The sequence below is a fragment of the Oryctolagus cuniculus genome, chromosome 7, assembly GCF_051225735.1.
Source record: "Oryctolagus cuniculus isolate XC-2025 breed Fujian yellow rabbit chromosome 7, ASM5122573v1, whole genome shotgun sequence".
NCBI lineage: Eukaryota > Metazoa > Chordata > Mammalia > Lagomorpha > Leporidae > Oryctolagus > Oryctolagus cuniculus.
Window position 1 is genome coordinate 94,265,847 of NC_142873.1, and position 18,992 is coordinate 94,284,838.

Sequence of the window (18,992 nt, forward strand, 5' to 3'; positions counted from 1 at the left end):
TCAAATGGTTCAAGAGAAAAAAGCCTATGTACTGTACTTGTCACTGTTCTCTAAGTCTGAGGAAGTTCCTGCTGAACAACAACAAAAAAGCAGTAAAGCAAGAAGAGGACCTAACAGTCCTCACTAGTCTCACCCTGTCTCCCATCTTGCCCCAGGTCCCAGCTCTGACCCAAACCTCATCTACTGACTCTCAGTGCTGGGTGTGTGGTGTGATAAACTATATTATGGGAAATATTTGATGAAATAATTTGAGATCATTTTAAATAATGTTTATAAATAATTTGTAATGATGTGGGGAAATCTTTTTGTTAAAGCAGAACATCAAGTTTGTTATAATTGCAAATATTTTTTTACCAAAATCCCTCTACAGAATACATAAATGGAAAAGTAGGTGGGGCCAGAGTTGTGGTGCAGCAGAGTAAGCCGATGCTTATAATGCTGCCATCCCATATCAGAGTGCTAATTTAAGTCCCAGCTGCTCTGCTTCTGATCCAGCTTCCTGCTAAGGCACCTGGGAAAGCAGTGGATGATGGCCCAAGTGCTTGGGCCCCTGCTGCCCAAGTAGCAGACCTGATGGAGTTTCTGGTTCTTAGCTTCAGCCTGGACCAGCTCTGACTGTTGCATCCATTTGGCAAGTCAACCAAAAGATGAAAGCCATTCTCTCTCTCTCTCTCTCTCTCTCTCTCTCTGATTCTCAAATAAATATTTAAAAAAGAAAAGCAGGTGACAAAGTGATCATAGTAAAATGATACTGGCAGAATCTAGGTGATAGCTATAAAGGCATTTACCACTCTTTCAACTGCTCTACATTTTTGGAAGTTACCATTACAAAATATTGGAATGAAGTTCTAAACAGATAACAGAAGAAAACTCCACAAAATATAGCAGACTAATTGAAATTAGAAAGAAAAATATTTTAAGTGGTGCTGTGTTTGGTGCAGTAAAATTATGCCTGACTTGTCCTGTTTATTCTGTATGCTCATGGAGACTATCTATACCTGGAAAATAATTTCCTAAGCCATTAAGGAACCCCTTCATGTGTACAAGGAAAGCTTCTTCTCTCTCAACAGTCACATTATTGTAGAAAAGAGGATATCTGCTTGCAGAGTGCACTTTTACACTGTATGTGTTCAGGGGCCAGCATTGTAGGATAGTGGGTTAAGTCACTGCCTGCAGTGCCAGCATCCCATATGGGTGCTGGTTCAAGACCTGGCTGCTCCAATTCTGATCCAGCTCTCTGCTAATGTGCCTGGGAAAGCAGCAGAGGATGGCCCATGTCCTTGGGTCCCTGCACCCACATGGGAGACCCAGAAGAAGCTCCTGGCTTCTGCCTGGCCCAGACCCAGCCGTTGTGGTCATTTGGGGAATGAACCAGCAGATGGAAGACCTCTCTCTCTCTCTCTCTGTCTCTCCCATCTCTGTCTGTAACTCTGCCTCCCAAATAGATAAATAAATCTTTAAAAAAGAAAAAAAGAAAAAGAAACCATGTGCTCAGGAGACAATCCTCCTTCGACACTCTTCACAAGCCAGGGGGTTCTGTCTGTCTCTCCTCTCCTTTGACTGTCTTGCCTTGCACATCCACAATCCTGTACTAACCATGACCTTACTGCAGAGAAGTCCCAGTCCTTTGCTTCCCTCCCCAACATCTCTCTTGAGTCCCACAGAGCCATTTCTGAATAACTGGTGGATGATTTGTACGGGACGTCTCATTAGCATCTTAAGCAGCATAGCCAAAAAACAACATCACATTCCCTTCTAAAAACATCGCCAGTCTTTCTCCTGTTTCCACTTGTGTCATTGGTGGCGTGACTCTCTGTTCTCTCCCTCATCCCAGCCCTGCAGCCTGTGTGCCAAGCACCTGTAACTCCCTTCTCCCCTTGCAGTCTCTGCAGCTGCTGCCTCCCATGCCCCCCGTCATCATGCTGTCCCCTTCATCTCCAATTCCAGTTGGCAAAACATCCCATAGACACACATAAGACTCCTCTTATTAAAGCACCGCTCTGATTGTACTGGGTAATGAGACAGGGGGATTGCAAAGCTGCATCCCACCTCTGAGATGATCTGCATCATACTCATATCTTGTGGCTACAATGCTTATCTTAAAAACTCTAAACCTAGTGTGGCATTCTGATCTGAAGCAGCCTTGGCACCTAACTGCTATGCCCTCACATATCTGATCACTCAAAATGTCATATTTTTTAAGATTTGTTTTATTTATTTGTAAGGCAGAGTTACAAGGAGAATAGGGGAGAGAGAGAGATTGATCAATCTTCCATCCATTAGTTCACTCCCCAAAATGGCTACAACAGCTGGGGCTGGGCCAGTCCAAAGCCAGGAACCAGGAACTTTATCTGTGTCTCCCATGTGGATACAGGGGACCAAGGACTTGAGCCATCTTCTGCTGCTTTCCTAGGTGCATTAGCAGGGAGCTGGATCAGAAGTGGAACACCAGAGACTCGAACCAGTAGCCATATGGAATGCCAGCATCGCAGGTGGCAGCTTAACATATTATGCCACAACATCAGACAAGCACCTGAGGTAGTGGCAGAATGCAGATGCTGGCGATGCTGGGAGTCTGCATTTCCAACAGCTCCCAGATGAGGTTGATCCCTGGGCAACACTTTGATTAATGAGGCCATACAGTGCATTTTCAACACTGCCCTGCATTGATGTGTATTTTTTTCCTCCCCTACTAGAGAATAAATTGTCCATGGATCTTGAATAGCTTACTCAGTCTTTTATGTCCACCAGTTCAGAGTCTTATGCATAGAAAATTCTGGGAGGTTGGTAGGCACAGCAGGAGGCTATGTAATTACACTTAGATACTGTTTTACAATGGCATGCACTGCATGCATGGAGGAAAGCAAAGCACAGAACTCTGGTCCCAAAGCCAGGATGTGAAAAAGAGTAACCCAAATGTAAAGATTAGGACTCAGTGTCAACACAAGACCCAAATACAAACTTCTGCTTGATTCATCATTTTAAGTATCTCTCACAGGAGCTACAAATAGCCACAGTTACCAAAGATTATACTGACATAAGAGTGAGATATGTTGAGGATAACATTTAGCCAAGAAAGAAAGAAGATACATTCAGATAAAAGATAAATGAAAAAGTACAGACCTTTCAAAGCAGAAACTAAGTATAGCTAGTGCTCTTAAATGCTGGGGAAAACAATGACAGTGATATAGAATTCACCAGTGGACACTCACCAGATCTCTCTGTCTCTCCCCGACCCCTACACACACACCCTGCTCTCGGGGACGAGGAGCAACTTGGTGCATGGTTGCTTTAAACCTTGGGAAGTTCAGCAGCAAAGTCCAGGAAAGCTGGGTTGTGGACCTGCCTGGCCTGCTCTCACCTGGGATCTCTGGTGTGGCTTCCCACTCACATAATCAGAAAAAGGCTGCTGCCAGATGCCCGCACTGTGACCTTGCAGTCCAGAAGGTCCATTCTCGCCCCCTGCACCCTCTCTGGCACAGCAGAGTGCATGAAACACAACCGCCATTCTCAGTACTGTCACTGAGCTGGTCAGACTGCCAGGTCACTGTCCTGTGTGTTCTGCCTCTCCCACCACTATCGTCACCTCCAGCAATAATCCTAAACAATCCCCACTGGTGGTGATAATGGTTACATCTGTTATTTACGATGTGACAGCAGGACCTTTATACATATTATTTACTTTGATACCTTAACAACTCTCTAAGGTTGTTTTCATTATGCCCCTTTTTATGGATATGGAAATTAAGGCTCTAAGTTTAATAATTTCCCTAGGGTCTAAAGCATAAAGCTAATGAAATTAGGACTCCTATTCCCTGTGAATTCACTATTTTTGTAACTTGCAACAGACATTTACCAAATAGGGAAAGGTACTATGGTAGGAGCTTGGATTAACATAGGACTAAGATATGGAAGCTGCCATCAAGGAACTCATGATCTTTTAGAAGCAGCAAAAAATACCAGTCATACAGCTACAGTACTGAAAATACTGTATATTATACAGTGCCCCATAAATGTTAATTTGCTATACAAATTCAAAAACAAATTAACAACGGAACATGCACTTGAACATGCTATGAGTTTTTGCCAATAGATAAAGTATAACCATAGTACAAACATTCTTACTGGAGAAATATATGGTATAATTTTCGACTTGTTGATAGAACATTATATCTCTGAGTTAAAAGAAAAATGAAGTACTTTTTAGAAAGATATATCAGAATAACATACAATAGCAACTAAAATAAATTTCATCTTTTGACTATAATAGAGCCACAATATAACACAATAATACTTGATCCTGGAATATCAAAAAACATTCCACTGAGTAGAAATTTTTTATCACATATAACAGCTAAGTACTGACCTCTAGTGGTCACTTTAAGAATCTCTTCATATCACTACCATCGCTGAACTTTTTCTACACTATCATTAATGACAACCTGGAGGAAGCTCCTGGCTCCTGGCTTTGGATGGGCTCAGCTCCGGCCACTGTGGCCATTTGGGGAGTGAACTAGCGGATGAAAGACCTCTCTCTTCTTCTGCCTCTCTGTGGCTCTGCCTTTCAAAAAATAAATAGTAACTATTTTTAAAAAACATTCCCAGTTAAGAATTAAAAAAAAATTTTTTTTTTTTTTAGATTTTTAGACAGAGTTACAGAGAGAAGTAGAGACAGAAAAAGAGAGGAGTTGGCCGGCGCCACAGCTCACTAGGCTAATCCTCCGCCTTGCGGCGCCGGCACACCGGGTTCTAGTCCCGGTCGGGGCGCTGGATTCTGTCCCGGTTGCCCCTCTTCCAGGCCAGCTCTCTGCTGTGGCCCAGGAGTGCAGTGGAGGATGGCCCAAGTCCTTGGGCCCTGCACCCCATGGGAGACCAGGATAAGTACCTGGTTCCTGCCATCGGATCAGCGCGGTGCGCTGGCCACAGCGCGCTGGCCGCGGCGGCCACTGGAGGGTGAACCAATGGCAAAGGAAGACCTTTCTCTCTATCTCTCTCTCACTGTCCACTCTGCCTGTCAAAAAAATAAAAATAAATTACACTTAAAAAAAAAAAAAAGAAAAAGAGAAGGGTCTTCCACCCGCTGGTTCGCTCCTCAGGTGGCTACAGTGGCCGGAGCTGAGCTGACCCTGGGCCAGGAGCCAGGAGATTCTTCTGGGTCTCCCACTTATGTGCAGGGGCCCAAGGACTTGGGCCATCTTACACTCCTTTCCTAGGCACATTAGCAGGGAACTGGATGGGAAGTGGAGCGGCGGGACTCGAACTGGCGCCCGTGTGGGATGCTGGCACTGCAGGCTGGGGCTTTAACCTGCTGTGGCACAGTGCCAGCCCCCCTCCCACCTCCAATTTGGTAATTCTAACATCTCCCTTGTAGCTCAGTCTATATCTGATGTTTACTCTGTTGTCTCAAACCATGCTTTTTGTCTTTTGATGTATATATATTTTTGTTTCTTTTTGTTTTGTTTAAACCAGACATAATGTACTCAGTAAAAGGAAACCAGGTACTAGTGCAAGTGGAGATTTTTCTCCTCTTAAGCGTCCTGTGTACTTAAAATATTCAAAAGCTACTTAATGACCACAGACCAAAATATTTCTCGTTAAACTGAGACACCCATGTCCACTCATATTGTATGTACATACTTTTGTAATAAAATTAATAAAAGTAAATTTGCTGTTCAAAATTCAAAAAAAAATCTATTTTGGTGACATAGATCAACATATAGTTCCCATTAAATTTTTAAATATATAAATAGAAATGTTAGATATAAAATATTACTTAATAATTACAATTATTGGTATCAGGGGCCAGCGTTGTGGCACACAGATCAAGTTGCCGCTAGAGACACCAGCATTCCAGAGTGCTGGTTCAGGCCCCAGATGCTCCCTGAAAATGCAGCTAGGAAAGCAGTAGAAAATGGCCCAGGCAATTGGGCCCCTTCCACTCATGTGGAAGACCAAGATGGAGTTCTTGGTTCCTGGCTTCAGCCTAGCCCACCTCTGGCTACTGCAGGTATATGGTGGAAGTAGACCAGTGGATGGAAGATCTCCTCCCATTTGTTTCTCTGTCTCTGTCACTCTGCCTTTCAAATAAATAAATACATCTTTTATTTTTAAAAAAAATTATCAAAATCTCCTAACCAAATCTTAGCTCTTAACATGGTAGCTGACTTTGGGCAAGCTATCAAATATCTCTGAACCCGCTTCCAAATCTATAAAATGATGAATAACAGGATTTAGGTAAAATTACTCACTACCATTGGTAACCATGAAATCTGAAACTGTATCTCATTCTGGGGAAGATTTCAGCACAAACTTTCCCTTAGACTTTTGTCATAACTATCAACCTCTTTCAAACAATTCACAAACAGGTCAAACATCAAAATCAGTCACTGTAAAATGTTTCTTAAAGAATATGTATTCTCAAAATGTGACTGTCTTTAAGAAGGATGGCTTTCTACAGTGTTTAGAATTCACAGAAAAAAAGCAAATGATCCTAGGAAAATATGTAATTATTAAATGCCATAATCACACACTTTTTAAAGAGATACAAAAGATCTTATATAGAAAATAAGTTAGAAATTATCATTCAAATTTCCTTTCTACACATTTCTGGATCTCTTAATAAGTTAGAAATCCTATAATTCTGACAATGACAGGATGATCCAACTTCCTAAATGGGTATCATCAGAAATCACAGTAGTTCTACATTTAAGGAGAAATTTATGTGGTACGGGGATAGGTCAGTCCCACATCTAAGGCCATACAAATCTCAACGTCTCTCAGAAGCTAGTTTTCCTTCACAGAAGACATCCCAAGGGGACTCTTGTTGACACTGGTTGGTTGAAATGTCATAGTTCACCACATAACTGTACAACCAAAGGAAGCCCTTTCATCTTCATGGTTACTTTCTACAAAATGTCATTTGAATTACATTCCATTTTCAAATAGTAAATATATCCCAATCCTTTTTTGAGGACAGTGTTTTGTTTTATTGCCATACTACTTTTAAATTTTTAAATACAAACGTACATTAACAACTCCAGAATAATGTGTTGTCAATATAATTTTGTATTAAGAATTAACACTGGGGTAGGTGTTTGGCACAGAGTTTAAGTCCCTACTTGGAAGACACATCCCATTATTGGAGTGCCTGGTACAAATCCTGGCTACTCCACATATTCAACTTCCTGCTAATATGCCTGTGAGTTAGCAGATAACTTAACTCCAGGATGGAGTTTCAGGCTCCTGGCTTCAGCCTCGTCCCATCCTGGTTATTACGAACATTTAAGGAGTGAATCAGTTGATATATGATCTGTCTGTCTGTCTGTCTGTCTTTCTCCCTCTCTCTCTCTCTGGCCTTCAAATAAAATGAAAACAATTTTTTAAAAAGAATTAACATGTCTAAAAGTCAAGAAATACTAAGAATTCATAGAAATAAATAGATTCATTTGTCAAATTATTTTCGCATTGTGATTTATATTTCATGTTAATCATATCTGAATAATAAGAGAAATTCCTAATTTTGTAATTGTTGATCATCTTCAAACAATTACTTTCCTTATACTTTATCTCCCTAGAGCACTGATCATGTGCTAATTATGCATAAACAACTTTCCATGTCATTTGGAAAAATCTGCTATAGATGATGAATTAACCTTACAAGGGATTTCTAGCTAATTTATAACCTGTGAGGAATGTTAGGTATCCTGAATTTCTGAGAACAAAAGAAAATTGACTCTTAATTCATTTATAAGTATTTGTCTTATTTAGTGCAACATTCTACACTATGTATATGTATATTTTATAACAAAAGGGCAAAACCAATTTATTTAACTATCCCCAGTTAATACTTAAGTAACTATAAGTCTTGTACCTAAAATTAACCTCTAAAGTTGAGAATTGCTTTAGGCTCCCACTTGTGAAAATTATGGTTCTCCTCAACTTGAGCCCAGCAAGCCCCAACAAATGATATATTCATTCCTAAAGCTTCTAAGAATCTTACGGTTATGCTACTTGAAAACATCTCAGGTGAAGAAATGTACTATCTTATTTCTTCAATAAATGCTACCTGGTTAATCTGAGTTTATGAGCATTATCATTTTAAATCCCTTTTACCAGCATTTGTAAAACTGGTCAAGGCCCACATCATTTATGTAAATCCAGATACTTGACCAAACACAAAAGAATTGGGGGAAGAAGTTGTAGGATATGGCCTTTGCATAGGATCATCTCAGTTTTAGCTTCTTGTCTACTTGGAGCTAGGATCTGTTACACACGAATTTTAGAGTTTTCATCAAGAAACAGATTCCCAACGTTTTTCTGTTATAGACATTATCTATACATCTAGTATTGATGTTTTATTTTAAAAGTTCAGACAGGCAAGAAAAAATAAGAATGAATTCTGTCCAATAACATTTATAGGAGGTCAAAGGTTTGGATGACCAACAAATAATAATAACAGAGTTAGTCATTGTGAAGTTGCATGTCACCAAGCTGAAACTAAATTGTTCATCTCCCTTCTGAGAACACAGAAAAGAGAAATAAAAGCTAAATCCCCTACCAGGCCTGTCTTAGCTGGCACAGTGAGGAAGCCCCTCTGACCTAGCCTTGAAATGACCAATCCCCTTGTTGTTCTGTTTCTGCTTTCCTCAGCCCTTTTCTGTCTATTAAGCCAACCTCCTCTCCTCAGCTGATCAGAACACTCATTTTTCTAAAGCAATAGGATACTGCCTAATTCTAGAATCACAAATAAAAAGTCAGTTAAGATCTTTAAACTAAATTTGTTTTAATTTTGTCTTTTGACAATTCTATAAGGAAAAGAGAAGGACAAATGACTGTCAAATACCTGGGAACAGGAAAACAAAACAGTCAAGTCTTTGAGTTTAAACAGTGTACTTGACCCTGACCTCATTTTCCCTCTGGCTTTAGGGATTGCCTCACTTGAGCCAATCTTGGGCATTTTGCTTGAATGGCATGGAAAAGGCCCTCCCTCCTTCCCATGGTGCTTGATGCCAAGAACATGAGGAGGGTTCAGCCATGACTGCATGAAGGGGTATGAAATGAGACTAGAATTGACAGATGAGAAGCCATATTCTGATGATGGCATGAGTAATCTGGAGCTAGCCATTCCTGGAGCCAAGATCTACTTCTGGACTTTTCAGTTCTAAAAATCAACACATTTCTCTTTTTCTTTTTTTTCCTTAAGCCAGTCAGAGTTAGGGTTTTTTGTTTTGTTTTTGGTCATCTGAAACTGATAGTCTTAATTGATAAATCAAGACCCTAACATCCTAATGATGGCATAAGAATCACACAGAAGTTCAACTACTGAGGACAGCATTGTGGTGCAGTGGGTTAAGTACCACTTGCAAAGCCAGCATCCCACATCAGACGATCAGTTCAACTTCCAGGTATTCTGCTTCTGACCAATCTTCCTGCTGGTACACCTGGAAGAAAGTAGATGATTGCCCAAGTACTTGGTCCCCTGCTACCCACATGGAAAATCGGATGGAGTCTCTGGCTCCTGGCTTTTCCCTGGCCCATGCTTGGCTGTTGTAGCTATTTGGAAAGTGAACCAGTAACTAAAAGATCACTCTCTCTCTGTCTCTCCCTCTTTCTCTGCCTCAATCTTTCTCTCTCTCTCTCTCTCTCTCTCCCTCTCCCTCTCTCTGTTACTCTTTCCTTTAAATAAATAGTAAAAAAAAAAAAAAAAAAAAGGAAAATTCATCACTATATTCTTAAAGTCGTACTTAAGAAATGCATGGAATTTGTATTCCTTAAATAAAAGGTTTATTTGGGGGGGGGGGGAGAAAAATCTACTCAGTTGTCCTTATATGCCAAATGTGTCCTTTTTCTCTGTTTGTGAGTCATGATTTATAGGGTTTCAGTAACTCTATTAAACCACACACAGCTTTACTATCAATATAAATACATAATATAATCAATATAAATCTGATGCATCAAATAATAGCTTTCATACATATCATTTACAAAACTTCATACATGAGGTTACTTCAAAAAGTTCATGGGAAAGTATAAATAAAAGCATTAGTTTATCTTGATGCAAAAAAAATCAAATACACACCATTTTTTCATAATACACATTTTCCACATATTATCAAAAAAGTGTTTTGCCTCAAAATAAACTCATCCTTTTAATTCCATTTTTCCAGGAACCTTTTGAAATGCCCTCATATATATTTTTTGAATCTAAAACAGGACTGAAGGAAAATTATTATTCATAATTTATAGATGAAGAACTAATTAAAATTTTTAAAAGTTGACAGCACTAAGAAGCTAGAAAGGAGTACGAGGTCTTCTTTTCATGATTTTTTATTATCTTTACATTCATTTTTTTAAATTTTTTTCCAAAGAAAACTTTTATTTAAGGAATATAAAATTCATGCATTTCATAAGCACAACTTCAGGAATAGAGTGATTCTTCCCACCATACCCACACTCCCACTCACAATCCCACCCCTCTGCCTCCTTCCTCTCCCATTTCCAGTCCCATTCTCCACTAACATCCATTTTTGATTAGCTTTATACACAGAAGACCAACTCTATTAACTAGAGTTTGACAATTTGCATGAAAAAAAAACTGTTCCTCAACAAATGAGACAAAGGCTGTTCAAAGTCATTGCATCTTGAAGTTAATTTCACTTCTTTTTTAGAAACTTAATTAACTTTAAAGAAGCACCCAAGAATTATACATCTTTTTTGAACACTTACACATAATTATAATACAATTGTTTGAGGACAGAGGTCCTGCATGGGAAGTTAGTACACAGTGATTCCTACTTAATTTAACAATTAACACTCTCACGGACATCAGTGATCACCAGAGGCTCTTGACATGAACTGCCTAGGCTATGGAAGCCTTTTGAAACCACAAACTCCATCAGTATTTAGACGAGGTCATAAGCAAAGTGCAAGTTCTCTCCTCCCTTCAGAGAAAAGTACCTCCTTCTTTAATGATCACTTCTTTGCAGTGGGGTCTCACCCAATGAGGTCCTTCACATAGCACATTTTTTGCCACAGTGTCTTGGCTTTCCATGCCTGAAATGCTCTCACGGACTTTTCAGCCAGACCAGAATACCTTAAGTGCTGATTCTGAGATAAGAGTATTACTTAAAGTGATTGTCATTCTATGGGTCTGCTGGGTGGACTGCTTCCCATGTTGGAGCATTCACTCCTTTTTAATTCTACCTATTATTATTACCAATTAATTCTACATATATAATCACTTTAACCCTTAAGATGGTATTTTTGCCACCCAACTTAAGGGGATTTGAGGTCTCATGGCAAGTTTTTAAACTGTACCCTTAGAAGTAAATCTATAGGAATGTATGCAGAACTATACAGCTTTCCAGTTATAAACTTCATAATTACAACATTAGGAACATGGAGATTCTTCCCACCATCTCACCCATACTGCCAGCCCTCTTCCTCCTCACTCTTATTACCATTCTTATTTTTACTGAGATTTATTTTTAATTGACTTTATACACATATAATTAACTCTCTACTAAGTAAGGATTCCACAAATAGTATAGGGAAAAAAGTGTTCCTCAACAATAAAGACAAGGGTTGTTCCAGTCATTACTTTTCAAAGTCTCAATTTCACTTCTACAGATTGCTTTTTAGGTGCTCTATTAGTTATCACAGGTCAGGGAGAACATATGGTATTTGTCCCTTTGGAACTGGCTTATTTAACTAGTATTATGTTTTTCAGATTTATCCATTTTGTTGCAAATGACAGGATTTCATTTTTTACTGCTAATTAGTATTCTATGGTGATAATTTTTTTATCCAGTCTTCAGTTGACTGGCATTGGGTTGATTCCATGTCTTAGCTATTGAGAATTGAACTCTAATAAACATGGGGGTTCAGATAACTCTTTCATACGCTGATTTCTTTTCCCTTGGGTAAATTCCCAGGAGGGGTATGGCTTAGTCATATGGTAGGTATATATTCAGATTTCTGAGGTATCTCCATACTGTCTTCCACAGTAACTTATAACTAGCCAGGTGCCCTCTAATTAGGTGCCTATACGTTCATAATAGTTACATCTTCTTGTTGAATTAATCCCTAAATCATTACATAGTGCCCTTTGTCTCTTTTAACAGTGTGTTAAAGTCTATTTTGTCTGACATTAGGATGGCTCTACCGGCTCTTCTTTGGTTTCTGTTAGCATGGAATACATTTTTCCATCCTTTCACTTTCAATCTACATGTATCTTTGTTGTTGAGGTGTGTTTCTTGTAGGCAGCAAATAGATGGGCTTTGGTTTTTTAATCCATTCAGCCAGTCTGTAATCTTTTAACTAGAGAGCTGAGGCCACTTACATTCAAAGTGACTATTGATAATGACTTTACCCAGCCATTTTTTCATAAATATTCCTCTTTTTTACTTTGGAATTCCTTTGTAGTTTTACCAGGAGATTTTCTGCCTTTACCTTCTTTCACAGTGATGACCATGTTTCTGTGTTTCTATGTGCAGCACATCCTTAAGCAACTTTTGCAAGGCTGGATGGGTCGTGGCAAATTATTTTAATTTCAGTTTGTATGGAAGGTCTTTATTTCACCTTCATTCATAAATGAGAGCTTTGCAGGGTAAAGTATTCTGAGTTGACACTTTTTCTCTTAAGATTTGGAATATATCTCACCATTCTCTCCTAGCCTGTAGGGTATGATGAGAAGTCTGCTTTTAGTCTATTTGGAGATCCTCTGAAAGTAAACTGGCATTTCTCTCCTGCACATTTTAGAATCTTTTCTTTAATTTTTTACTCCAGAAAGTTTGGTTACAGTGTGTCGTGGTGAAGATCTTTACTGGTCACGTCTAGTAGGTGTTCTATGTGCTTCCTGTACTTGGATGTCTCTTTCTTTCTCCAAATTGTTGAAGTTTTCTGTTATTAGCTCACCAAAAAGGCCTTCTAATCCTTTCTCTTTCCACACCTTCAGGAACTCCTAGTCCCATATATTGAGTCATTTGATAGTATTCCGTAGATTACCACCAATTTTTTTTAGTCATCTAATTTCTTCTTGTTTTTGGGCTGACTGTATAATTTCCTGATTTGTCTTCTAAGTTGGATATTCTTTCTTCTGCTTTACCAATTCTGTTGCTAAGGCTTTCCACTGCATTTTTTATTTGTCCTATGAATTCTTCATTTCTAAGATTTCATTTTGGTTTCTCTTTAAGATCTCAATTTGTGACAGAAATTTTCTTTCACGTCATGTATGATTTCATTAGTTCATGGATTTGCTTCAGATTACTTCTAAGTATTCCTATGATGAATTTTTTGAATTCTATTTCCAGCATTTCTTCAATCTCTTCATCTTCATAATCTAGTATTGAAGTGTTGTATTCTTTTGGAGACTTCATATTGTGTTCCTTATTTTTGTTTCTTTGAGTTTATTATTCAGCATTTGTGGAGATACTCATTGGTTTCTTTGCTTGCTGTGGTGGCTTTTATCTTTGGACTATGCTTCTGGATTAGTGGAGTATCTACTTTTTCAGTGAATACCTAGAGGCATGTGGTGTGTATGGCCAGAGAGCTCTGTTCAGTGTTGAGGTGACAGCAGTATCTAAGGTGACACCCATATTGGGCATGGTAAATCTCCTCTTTTTTTTTTTTTTTTTTTAATCAGAGGGGAAGTTTGTTCTGCTCTTTTGGTATAGACTCAGCTCATCTCCTCTCTTCAAAGGAGACCAGTGTTTGGACACTAGTCCCAGTGGGTACAATAGTCATCTGCACTGTCACAAGAGCCACACAAAGGATCTATGAAGTCCTCAATATAAGCTCAGATTTCCCAGCAATGTCCCTCATCAGGGAACCAGGGAGCCCTGAGCATGTGGAGCCTCCCACAGTGATTGCCCAAAGTCCCAGCCACACCCTATCCCTCCCACACAGCCTCAGTATTTTCACAGTCCTGGAATACAAGCCTCCCACAGTCATGAGCACCCAGCCCCCTATCAGTTTTCCCCACCAGACTCAGGAGTCTCTGCTCAGCTGGGTGCTGACTAAAATGGTGCCCACTCTCCATAGGCTTGTTACAGGATGCTGTTGCAGGATAATCAGGGAGAGAGAAATGTGCTCCACCTTTTTTTCTCTTCTAGTTACACTATCTATCTAGATACACTATCTACCACAGAGCTCCAAGCCAGATTCCCTACAGGCTCTTCCTCTAGCTTTATCGCCAATGGCTTGGGCTGCTGCAGTCTGGTCTCACCTCACTCTCCAATGCTGGTGTGGAGGCTCTCAGCTGTTGGGGCCCTGAGTCATGCATGTCCATGCCCTCCACATAGGTCCACTATGTCCCTCTAATTTGTCCCATTAGTTTCCTCTGCCATTTTCTCTGTACATCTTCCCTGAGACTACACTTTCTCCACTTTATTTAAACTATCTTATCCTAGACTAGTGCAGTAAATTCCCTCCCTACTCTGCCATCTTCTGTTGCCCATTATTCTTTTTAATATCCAAATACTTTTTATCTTGAAAAGTATAATTGACTATAAGAACAAATAAGCCATAATTAAGCATAAAGTTCCACCAAATCAAGAGATGTTTAACAATAGTAAAACTTACCTAAGTCAATATCTCGAATGCCCATGTACAATTCAAGAAGATCATCAATTTTTTCAATTGCCTTTGTATTGACTTCAGAGGGCTTTATCAAAGAAGAGAGAAAGAAGATATTATATTTCTATAATGAAATCCCTTGATTGTTTAGGCATGCATGGGGTAAAATCTGATGAGGAGCCAGTTCATGGTTGTGTATTTGAGCTAATGCTAATGGCAGTATATATAGAATGTGCTCTGTAAGTAAAAATAAATCAATATAATAATTAGTGTCAGCATTATAGACTCAAAAGAGAAAAGCCAGGAACACAATCTCCAAGTAGCTAACAATCTAGAAGGGGAGATGTATGTGAAAATAAATGATTATGTAATAATTTTAAGGGATATAAAATGTATAGAGGCATCAAGGGGGAAGAAGCAAATTTATGTATCTAAGGATAGAATACCTCAGAAAGTACACGACTTATGAACCGCATTTTCAAAGATGAACAGGTGTCAAATAAATAGGGGAGAGCACTTCAAGTAGAAGATGATAGCATTATAGTTTTAGGGACTCAAGAAGTCCCATGTGACTGCAGAACACAGTGGCAAACATGACAAGATCTTAAGGGATCCTGTGTGGCAAGAAATAGAATTTGGGTATTTATTATACAGCCAAGGTCTCCAAATATTTTTTATTTTTTCCAAGAGGCAGAGAAAGAGAGAGAGCTCTCATCAAACAGTTCATTCACAAATGCTCAAAATGATGACAGTAAGAGGGCCCAAAGCCAGGAGACAAAAACTCAATCCTCATCCCCAGACAGGTGGCAGGGATCCAATTACTTAAGTTATCACCTTCTATGAAAGCTAGAATCAGGAGAAGCTAGAGCCACGCATCAAACCCAAGTACTCCAATGTGGGATGCATGCATCTTAACCACTAGGACAAATGCCCACCCCTCTCTCAAATGCCACATCTCTCTCCAAAATTCTTATGGCTCACCCTAATAGTAAAACACTTCTGAACACGAGCCTTTATTATTTATTTAATTTTATAGTGTATCAACTATAGACATATATTTATTATACACAGCATATTCATTATTGTATATATAAAGCATATGAAAAAAGGAAATTTTATAAGGATAAGGAAATAACATTTTCAGAATAGTTTTTGCTTTATATATTAAAGATATCAAAATATTTTTGTTCTTAAAACCATTTTTAAAATTTCAGTAAAGGGGTCCAGTGCTGTGGCATAGTGGGTAAAGCCACCACCTGCAGTGCCAGCATGACATATGGGCGCCAGTTTGAGTCCTGGTTGCTCTACTTCCAATCTAGCTCTCTGCTGATGCACCTGTGAAAGCAGTGGAGGATGGCCCTTAGGCCCCTGCACCCATGTGGGAGAGCCAGAAGAAGCTCCTGGCTTCAGCCTGGCCCAGCCCTGGCCTTTGTGAATATGTGGGGAATAAGCTAGCAAATAGAAGATTCTCTCTCTCTCTCTCTCTCTCTCTCTCTCTGTGTGTGTGTGTGTGTGTGTGTGTGTGTGTCTGTGTCTGTGTCTGTGTGTCTTCCTAACTCTGGCTTTCAAATAAATAAATAATTTTTTTAAAAAAAATTTCAGTGAAAATCATGACTGAATATGTTTTAAGGTTTTTTTAAAATATTGGTTTTGGGATCTAGCATTGTGGCACAACAGATTAAGCCACTGCCTACAATTCTGGCATCCCCTATGAGCACAGGTTCTAGTTCTTGCTGCTCCACTTCCAATTCAGCTCCCTGCTAATATGTCTGGGAAGGCACTGGATGATCACCCAAGTGCTTGTGCCTCTGTCACCCAGATGGAGTTCCTGGCTCCTGGCCATTTCAGCCATCTGGGGAGTAAATCAGCAAATTGGAGATCTCTCTCTCTCTCTCTCTCTCTCTGTGTGTGTGTCTCTCACTCTCATTCTGTCACTCTGCCTTTCAAATAAATAAATAAATCTTTTGTTAAAAAAATCCTGGTTTCACATTTATAAAGTATGGTTTTATGTTCAGATTATTAAATTCCTTGTTTTAAATGGGTTCATAATCTGAAAAAGGGATTGCTCAAAGATGTTCAATACTCAGTATAGCTTCAAATGTAGAATTCATGATCAGTTAGATTATAAGAATTCCTTTTTTTTTTTTTTTGGATAGGCAGAGTTAGACAGTGAGAGAGAGAGAGAAAGGTCTTCCTTCCGTTGGTTCACTCCCCAAATGGCCACTACGGCCGGCACGATGCGCCAATCCGAAGGCACAAGCCAAGTGACTCCTCCTGGTCTCCCATGGGGGTGCAGGGCCCAAGCACTTGGGCCATCCTCCACTGCCTTCCCGGGCCACAGGAGAGAGCTGGACTGGAAGAGGAGCAACCGGGACAGAACCGGTGCCCCAACCGGGACTAGAACTCCGGGTGCCAGTGCCACAGGTGGAGGATTAGCCAAGTGAGCTGCAGCGCCGGCCCAGATTTTTCCAATTCCTTGTTTTAAATGGGCTCATAAACTGAAAAAGGGATTGCTCAAAGATGTTCAATACTCAATATAGCTTCAAATGTAGAATTCATGATCAGTTATATTATAAGAATTCCATATTATTCTTAAAACAGTTGTAAGTGTACAATATCTTGTATTCTTATATTTTATTATTAAAGTCATACAAGTCCAAGAAAATAAAAATTTATGTTCTTTGAGGATGCTGGTAAAACTTTCTCCCAGTTTTATAAGGACTAAGACTTAAAAAACAGTAACACATATCTCTCTTGCCTTCACTCTAGTGAATTCTAAATTGTCAGTGTAAAACAACAGCTTTGCAAAGTAACCTAGATATTAACCTTTGGATTGATCTAGCCATGTTATAAGTTATGGTAACCAGTATCAGCACTCCTGGTATATAAATGGCCACCAGTTTTTGACCAATCTAACTCCTAAATAGCTCTTGATGTAGCACCTCTTCTCCATCCACATTCTATTTTCTCAGGTTCAGCCCTCATCTTCCCTTCTTTGCAGAGGTTTGCTGGGTTGTCTCCCTTCTTGAAGTCCTCACCCTCTCAAATTCATTCTACTCTATTCAACTCTACTGTCCCCTAGATCCAAGGGCGTTTCCTAAAACACAAAACTGATTGTGTTGTTCTCCCATTTTCCACAAGAACCTTCAGTCCTAACCCTGGCCTACACCTCCAGCCTCTTTACACAGGTACTTCCAGCACCCCACCTCTAGCCTCATGGACAGCTCATAAGGTGCCCAGGGCCATCATGTTTCCCGCCCAGAACACTCTTCTCCCTGTCTTGAGCTAACTCGATCACTTCTTCTGGAAGGAAACTCTCCCTCACTTCCTTTCTTTCCCCCAGTTCCCAACACCAGTTGATCAGCAGCTCTCAGTGACACTGGGTATCCTCTGCACATCATCCTTAACTCTAGCCCACTGGTATGCTGTCTCTTTTCTTCCCTTTAGAGGAAAAACAAGGTCTTTATTCGTCTTTGCCATGTTAGCACACAGAACATGCCCATCTCAGCAAATAGAAATGAAAAATGTATGAGCCATGTAAGAGGAATATCTTTCACAGTTTTCACTACTTGTAGTAGATTATAAGGAGATGATTTGTTTTAAATCCTATAAATCCATTAAATCAGTAAGTGCTTGAAATTAGATTTTAAGTCATTTGTATCCAATTTAATATTAACAGCAAACTAGATTTTTCTTTTCATTATGAGCTATTTTTAACTGCCCTATTTAATTAAACAGGCTATGCAAATAGGAATCAATTTTTAGATGTTTGTCTTCAAATCTCTCCAGAGAGATCTTAAGCTACCCTTTTTATCCCAGCACCTTATACGAGCAGGTGCTTCATAAACATTTATTAACTGTGTTAACTACTACAAGATGATCCTGGCCCTGAAGTGACATGGGAGTTTTCCCACTGACCCCACTTCCTTTGCAAGCCATTTTACGTCTACCTGCTTCTTCTCACAGCCTCAAGTGCAAGGCAGGGCTAGCATTCCCCTGGCTCCCTACTGCCAGCTCCTTCCCACTGTTATTTCATTCCCCTATGAACTCCTTTCTCCACTAAGGTATTCAATTCAGCCAGTAAACAGCCACTAGCCATCAGCAAAATGCCAAACAATATAACAGGAAAGGCTCAGAATAACCAGAAATTGGGGTAGATGATTAGTGCAGAGGCTAAGATGCCACTTGGGACACGCACATCTCAAATCAGAGTGCCTGGGTGTGAGGCCCAGCTTCACACCGGATTCCAGCTTCCTATTATGGTACACCCTGAGAGGCAGCAGGTGAAGGACTTGGGCCCCTGTCATCTACATGGGACCCAGGTGAGTTCTGCCTGGCCCAGCTCCATCTACAGCAGGAATTTGAGGGGTGAACCAAATGATGAAAGATTTGTGTTTGTGTCCCTGTCTCTTTTATTA

At 39.7% G+C, this 18,992-nt stretch overlaps 1 protein-coding gene across 3 annotated transcripts in view; it reads right to left on the minus strand.

The window, feature by feature from the left end:
* GIPC2 (GIPC PDZ domain containing family member 2) overlaps positions 1-18,992 on the minus strand; it is a 102,340-nt gene that overhangs the window by 9,103 nt on the left and 74,245 nt on the right. Inside the window, exons 5-6 of one of the 3 annotated variants that reach the window (XM_089300436.1) lie at positions 14,581-14,662; positions 2,279-2,409 (exon numbers count right to left, since the gene is read on the minus strand). In XM_089300436.1, coding sequence (XP_089156562.1) covers positions 2,348-2,409; positions 14,581-14,662 — 144 coding nt within the window. In that variant the 3' untranslated portion in view covers positions 2,279-2,347. Of the gene's footprint in view, positions 1-2,278; positions 2,410-8,771; positions 9,441-14,580; positions 14,663-18,992 lie in introns of those variants that run through there. The other 2 variants (XM_089300437.1, XM_051857580.3) reach the window with 2 other exon arrangements.